Source organism: Parasteatoda tepidariorum, chromosome 6 (assembly GCF_043381705.1).
Source record: "Parasteatoda tepidariorum isolate YZ-2023 chromosome 6, CAS_Ptep_4.0, whole genome shotgun sequence".
Taxonomy (NCBI): Eukaryota; Metazoa; Arthropoda; class Arachnida; order Araneae; family Theridiidae; genus Parasteatoda; species Parasteatoda tepidariorum.
The window spans coordinates 14,466,165-14,473,418 of record NC_092209.1 but is presented as its reverse complement, the minus strand read 5'-3'; the positions used below and the strand labels follow the sequence as shown (position 1 = coordinate 14,473,418).

The window sequence follows — 7,254 nt, the reverse complement described above, 5'->3', positions numbered from 1 at the left end:
TTGCTTACGAGCAAATGCCAATATAGCTTGCTGCATTTATTCAAAGAAATATAATATCTTATTAGAGAAAAATTATTGGCAACTTTTTCAATTTGTTTGGATTTCAGAGGTTCGTGATAGACGAAATTTGGTTAGGAAATTCGTGGCCTTATTACTACCAATATATTTTTAAAGCTGCGTTCTAAATCTGCTTGAATTTATTGCATTTCTATTATTTTTTGATAGAAAATGCCAAAGTAAGTTTGTGTTTGATATTGCTGTTTATTTGCAAATTTATTTTACTGTAACAAAATCTTTCGGTACTATTTCCACTACCGGTTTCTTGTAATTGATTTGCTGTTTATATTTTAGTGTTCTCCCTAGGAATAAAAATGGACAGCGTTCTTCCTCACAAAGGCTCTTGGAGTTTTGAAAGGCCCCTCACTCACTTACTACCCTTAAAATTTATCAAAATGTGTCTGTAACATTATGTAATTACTGAATTTGATCTCTAGCTTTATCAATTTGAATTGCCCTCTTAAGCTATTTTGCGTGTATGTTTCACGAAGTAATTCTTACTCATTATCAAAATAATTGAAACTTGATAAATAATAAGAGGCAAGCTAAAAGACAATCTCTGTATATGAACTTTCATCAAAGAAAGTTAACTAGAAAAAAAATTAATTGATAAACAAGACGAAAGATATTTTGAACAGAAAATTGTAAGAAAAACATTTAAAAGTGCAATTTTAAGAAACCTGAAGCTTAGCAAACAACCTTTTCCTGGAAAAAAAATTAAAGGGCGAGGTTTTAAAGGTAGGGCCGTTTATTTTTCTAAAAAGGGTAAGGAGAGTGCATTTGTAGGGATTGAAGGGAATGTGGTGCAGGCCTTTATTTTAAAAATGCTTAGGGAGAACGCTGATATTAAGTATAGGAAATGGGGGTATATAAAAAATTACAGAGTAAATATGTTCTTATCCATAGAAACAACAATGTTTCATAAGTGTACATACTAATGATTAGTTTGAATATAATATAATACTCTTATTAAGATTTTCGAATGTGACTTGTGGCAGAATAATCCCTTTGATAACTCCCTCCCAGATAGTGGCTCACAAGAAACTAAAAAACAAATGTCACAGAAAAAGGGCAAACTCAAAGTGGATAACTTGTATCCTCCTCCGGGCAAACCTGTTTTGTTTTTAAAAAAATAATAAAATTTTCCCGTTCAAAATCAATTAGGCACCTTGGCGATTGTAGTTGGCGTATCAGGACATGCCGATTTCAGTTTCTTAGCGCCTTGTCTAGTCTAGTATGAACTCTGGTTAAACCAGGCTTTCATTCCATAAAGATAATTAAATTATGAGTACTTACAGTTATTAACTATGGAGAGTTGATTCTTACATTGAACATTCTAAAAAAAATTGTTGTATCATTATAGCTCGAACACATCCATGAGATAATTGAAATTGTATATATTGCTTCTGCTATTTATTCATAATAGATGTTTAGACAAAAATGATTATTCATATTTACTTTTTAGCTGTTTGAGCTGTGTTTATTTATTATTTCTTTAGGTTAACTTCGATAAAATTGTTTTTAGAAAATTCTGAAACAGGTGTCGAGAATTTTTTAGCAAAAGAACTTATCAAATATGATTGAAATTTAACCAAGTTATTAAGAAATAAATTAAGAACTTGTGCAAATTATATTTTAATGTATTTGTTTCCTTTTTTTTTTAGGTATTATTGTGACTATTGTGATACCTACCTGACCCATGATTCAGTAAGCATAATTTTCTTTTTATTTTCAATACCAGCACTATATAATTTGAAAATTTTTATAAGTTATTGGTCATGTATATATGCAAGAAATATTTTTCCAATCACAAATTTAAAATTATATCATATATATATGAAGAAGATGTAAATTATATTTAAGATTATTAGAACAGAAAAGATACATTTGCTACACAATTAAAAATTAGTACTGAAATTAGTATTAAAAATTAGTACATTTTAATAATAATTATAAACATCGGGGTTGGAAAAAAACTAAATTTAAGAAATGGTTTGTTTTATTTAAAACAAAGGGTTAAATAAACTTTAATGATCTAAATTTGAAGTAATTAATCTCTGTAAGGTATAATGAAGGCTTTTTAAACTATTGTCAATGTAAACAATTGAAACATTTAATATTTTGGCTTACCAAACTGATAGATATATTATATACAATTTATGCATGCATCACATTGTGGATGTACTTATCATAGTATATTAATGTAATTTGTGCAAAAACTAATAATTTTAAAACAGTTAATAATAAGTAACAGTTAATAAGTTGGCATCAATTTAAACAACTTTATCTTAAAATGTAGCATAGAATTATGTTATTAAAAAATGGTTCCCTTAGTTTTAAACAGAAAACATTCAAAATGAAAAATTTAATAAAAGTAGTACTGGTAAGTACCTTTAGATTACAGTTACAAATTATTTATAGCAGAACTATGATTTTATTAATTTTATGCTGAAAACAACCGAAACAATATGGAAATCAATGTGGGAAAACTGGATCCTTCCAGTTGATTTTTCGACCAATATAAATGCACTGATAGCACTAGCAAACTGTTTATGTCATAAGCTTTAAGCATAACAATGATTTTACAAATAATGCAGCATTGAATAAAATAATAAAATCTTACTCAGTGATTCTGCTGAAGAGCTATGGCACATTAAATATGCTGGAAACTATTTGGAGGACACAAAAAAATTAAAGAACATTCTCAGAAAGCTTAATATTTATTGAAAAAATAAAAAATGGTGTTACTGCAGCTCTATGTAAGCAGTATAAACTAAACTTTTTTTAATTTGTATTAGAAGCTGAAGGCGAAAATTAGATTTTGAGTTTAATTGATTTAAATGTTCTCGTTTTAATCCTTATTATTACTGAATCAATTAATAATAAAATTTTATTTCCTAATCATAAAATATTTATTTTTATGTATATCTTAAAAGTTAACATTTGCAATTTAAATAAGGTCATGTTTTTTGTAAGCAAAAGAATCCTGGTCCTATGGGCCAATAATTTCCTAAGTCTAGTGAAATCACTGATACTATTTTTATACAATACAAAGCTGATAACAGAAAAAATTTTAAAAATAAACTGAAGAAAAAAAAAATATACAAACTTTGAAGAAGCTCCTCATTCCAATTTTATGTTTTTGATTGTATACTATATTTGTAACAAGATTAAAAAACATAAAAGCTTTATTTCTTTAATAGTTCTGTAATTTAAATTAATAAATTTTAAAGTAATTTTTAAAAAAACTATTAGAACATGGGGTTGGCCGTGGTCAGTTTTAATAAAAAAAGATTTATGTGTAATGTCACTTTCCATTCATTCACATTCATTTATTTTCTAAATATATTTTTATGGAAAAGGAGTAATACGTTAGCATTTAGAAATTACGCAAGACATATATTTATTTGAAGTAACAGACTCGCATTAGTAATTAAACTTGAGAATAAAAAAGTTTTTTATGGGAAATTTTGCTACTTTTTTCATTTCCTTGCATTTAAACTAAAATCATTTATGTACATTTATTTCATTTATGTACAAAAAATTAAGTGATTTAAAATATTTCTTTTAAAAAAAACCAAGCTCGATTATTTAAAAAAAAAAATGGTTTTTGTTGTATGTACAAAGTGATCCCACCAGCCTTTGGAAACTTTAGTTTTCTGAGTCCCCTTTTACTACAATTGGGTCCCTATTGAAGATATGAATTCTTTGATCATTTATTAATATGTCCATTAAAAATTGTTAGATTCTATTCCAGGGTCTTTGATCCACCTATACCCCACCCCAAATAAAAAACTGACTCAAATGGGTTTTTTATAAATGTTAATAAAGAATAAGATAAAAGAAAAATAGATTTAAGGGCTTTCATATTTATCTTAAATATATTAATTCTAGAATTTTCAAATCAAACTAACTATATAAACATAATTTAAAGAGTAATTCCTAAAACTACTAAGAAAACTGTTAAATAAGCAATAGTTCTGTAGTTAGTTGGCCTGCAAAAGGCTTATTCTGTAACTAAATAATAAAGCTAAAACTTATGTTTAAAATACTTATCTTTAATAATAAATAAATAAAACAGAAAACAGCATATTTCTATGATCCTAATATTATGATTTTATTTTTATTCAAGGAATAGTTTAATTAAGAGTATTTTATTAATACATCGCATGAAAAGATGGTACTACATTAAAATTATTCTTTCATTGCCTCTATGATTTACAAATGTTCACTGCTTGTGTATATTTTTTCAGTTGTGTTTTTAAAATGTTTTGAGGATAATATAATTAAAATATTATAGAGTTTTTTTTTTTATATATATATCTTTTCATATTAACTTTTTTTTTCAGCCTTCAGTGCGTAAAACACACTGCAATGGGAGAAAGCATCGGGATAATGTAAAGTTTTATTATCAGAAATGGATGGAGGACCAAGCTCAATATTTAATTGATGCTACAAGTACGTTTAGTTCTCAAAAATATGTCTCTTGCTTTATAGTTCTGTTTTAAATTTTCTCACATAATCATAATTCTGTATTATAGCTTTGATTTTATAAAGTCATGTTTGTTTTCTAGCTGCTGCATTCAAAGCAGGGAAGATTCAATCTGCACAGTTTCCCAATGTAGGGAAGCCTGCTGGGGTAATGATTCCACCACCTGCAGGTCTTCAAGGTATTATCAATACGCTTTATTGTTCAAAAAAAAATTTTAATTTGTAAATATTTGGCTATATTGTGATAAAATTGTCAATATTTGTAAATATCAAGGATATTTCCTCACCCTTCTGCTTAAAAAAAACCTGAGTGGGATTGTTTTAAAAATTTTATTTAGAAATGATTAAAAAAAAGTTTTTTGCCAGTCAGTTGTTATTATAATTTCACACATTTTAGAATATTTTATCTAACCTTGATTATTTTCTATAAAGCTGTTAACCAAAGGATTTTTAATATNTTTAAAATCATGGCCGAAGCGTTGTAGACAAATCTATTATGCCGGAGGTCGACATATTGAGAAACATCGCTGAATTTATGTAATAAATTTTGGAAATAAAAACATTCAAAAATGATCCCTATATTTTTTTGTTACCCTGTATTTTTATACAGTACAAAGCTGATAACAGAAAAAATTTTAAAAATAAACTGAAGAAAATAAAATATACAAACTTTGAAGAAGCTCCTCTTTCCAATTTTATGTTTTTGATTGTATACTATAGTTATAACAAGATTAAAAACTTTATTTCTTTAATAGTTCTGTAATTTAAATTAATAAATTTTAAAGTAATTTTTAAACAAACGTATTAGAACATGGAGTTGACCGTGGCCAGTTTTCATAAAAAAAAAAGATTTAGGTGTAATATCACTTCCAATTTATTTACATTCATTTATTTTCTAAATATATTTTTAAGGAAAGGGAGTAATACGTTAGCATTTAGAAATTAACTAAACCATATATTTATTAGAAGTAACAGACTCACATTAGTAAATAAATTTGAGAATAAAAAAGTTTTTTATGGGAAATTTTACTACTTTTTTCATTTCCTTGCATTTAAGCTAAGAGTATTTTTATTTATGTAGAAAAAATTAAGTGACTTAAAATATTATTTCTTTTAAAAAAAAACCAAGCTCGATTATTTTTTAAAAAAATGGTTTTTGTTGTATGTACAGAGTGATCCCACCAGCCTGTGGAAACTATAGTTTTCCGAGTCCCCTTTTACTACAATTGGGTCCCTATTGAAGATATGAATTCTTTATTCATTTATTAATATGCCAATTAAAAATAGTTAGATTCTATTCCAGGGTCTTTGATCCACCCATACCTCCCCCCCCCCTAATAAAAAACTGACTCAAATGGGTTTTTTATAAATGTTAATAAAGAATAAGATAAAAGAAAAATAGATTTAAGGGCTTTCATATTTATTTTAAATATATTGATTCTAGAATCTTCAAGTCAAACTAACTATAAAAACATAATTTAAAGAGTAATTCCTAAAACTTCTAAGAAAACTGTTAAATAAGCACTAGTTCTGTAGTTAGTTGACCTGCAAAAGGCTTATTCTATAATTAAATAATAAAGCTATAACTTATGTTTAATACACTTAGCTTTAATAATAAATAAATAAAATAGAAAACAGCATATTTCTATGATCCTAATATTATGATTTTATTTTTATTCAAGGAAAAGTTTAATTTAGAGTACTTTATTAATACATAGCATGAAAAGATGGTACTACATTAAAATTAAAACTTTTTTGTTTAAATATTAACTTAATTATTATTTTTGTATAAAAGTTTTCTTTTTATTGAAATTGTTCTTGTTTGAATTAAAATTTTAATCTGAAAAGTGTTAAACCAGGTAATATCTTAAAAAACCCGAATAAAACCTACTAGGTTTGTTTTCTTCCCTTTAAACCCTGTATCTATTCTTAGAAAAACAAATGATTTTAAAACTAGAAGAGAGTTATATTTTGCACCAGGGAAAAGCAACAATTTAGTTTCATACTCAATATTATTTTAATTTTTCCTTCAGCTATCAATAAAACAGATAAAGAATCTTTTTTATGTATAAATATTTGAAGTTCAGTTATAATTTGAACAGATCAAATCTGCTGCTGTCTGGTAAATATATGTATATATATATTTATGCTGAAAAGCTTAGAAATACATCATAACTTCCTTTTCGCGTCCCCTCTAAAATTTTTGACATATTTGATGTGCGTAAGTGGAAATGCACCTTTTTATATTGAGTCATCAATTCTTTAATAATATTATTTTAAAATAAATATTTTTTTTTACCCTCGGTAAATTATTATATCTTTGTTTCTTTGTTCAGTTTTATTTCTTACAGTTGTTACACAGTGCCGTAACTTCACCCCTCGGGGCCCTGGGGCAAACATTTTTGGCGTGGGCCCTTTCAAAAACTTTCAGCCGTCATTTTAGATATTTATGTATTATATTAGCGAATATATTTATGAAAACAAGTTATTTGTACGCATATAAATAGGATTACAAAACAATGTAAGTTTTAAACATGACAAAATGCAAAATTTCAGTGAAATCGATTAATCCTGAGAAATTAAATTTTAAAAAAGTCGTACTTATAAAACTAGATTTCTCAGGAACTAATGCACTATTCAACCAATTTCGCTCAAATTTGTATTTTCCATGTGGAATTAGATACTTTAAAATGATACAAAAAAAAA

The 7,254-nt window shown here is 26.3% G+C and overlaps 1 protein-coding gene across 1 annotated transcript; it reads left to right on the top strand.

The window, feature by feature from the left end:
* Window positions 1-2: 2 nt before the first annotated feature.
* On the top strand, window positions 3-4,789 carry LOC122268409 (U1 small nuclear ribonucleoprotein C-like). The gene is made up of 4 exons (XM_043055004.2): window positions 3-236; window positions 1,722-1,764; window positions 4,407-4,515; window positions 4,632-4,789. Exons 1-4 carry the CDS (start codon window positions 229-231, stop codon window positions 4,772-4,774), a joined length of 303 nt encoding a protein of 100 aa, XP_042910938.1. The 5' UTR covers window positions 3-228; the 3' UTR covers window positions 4,775-4,789.
* Window positions 4,790-7,254: the final 2,465 nt, after the last annotated feature.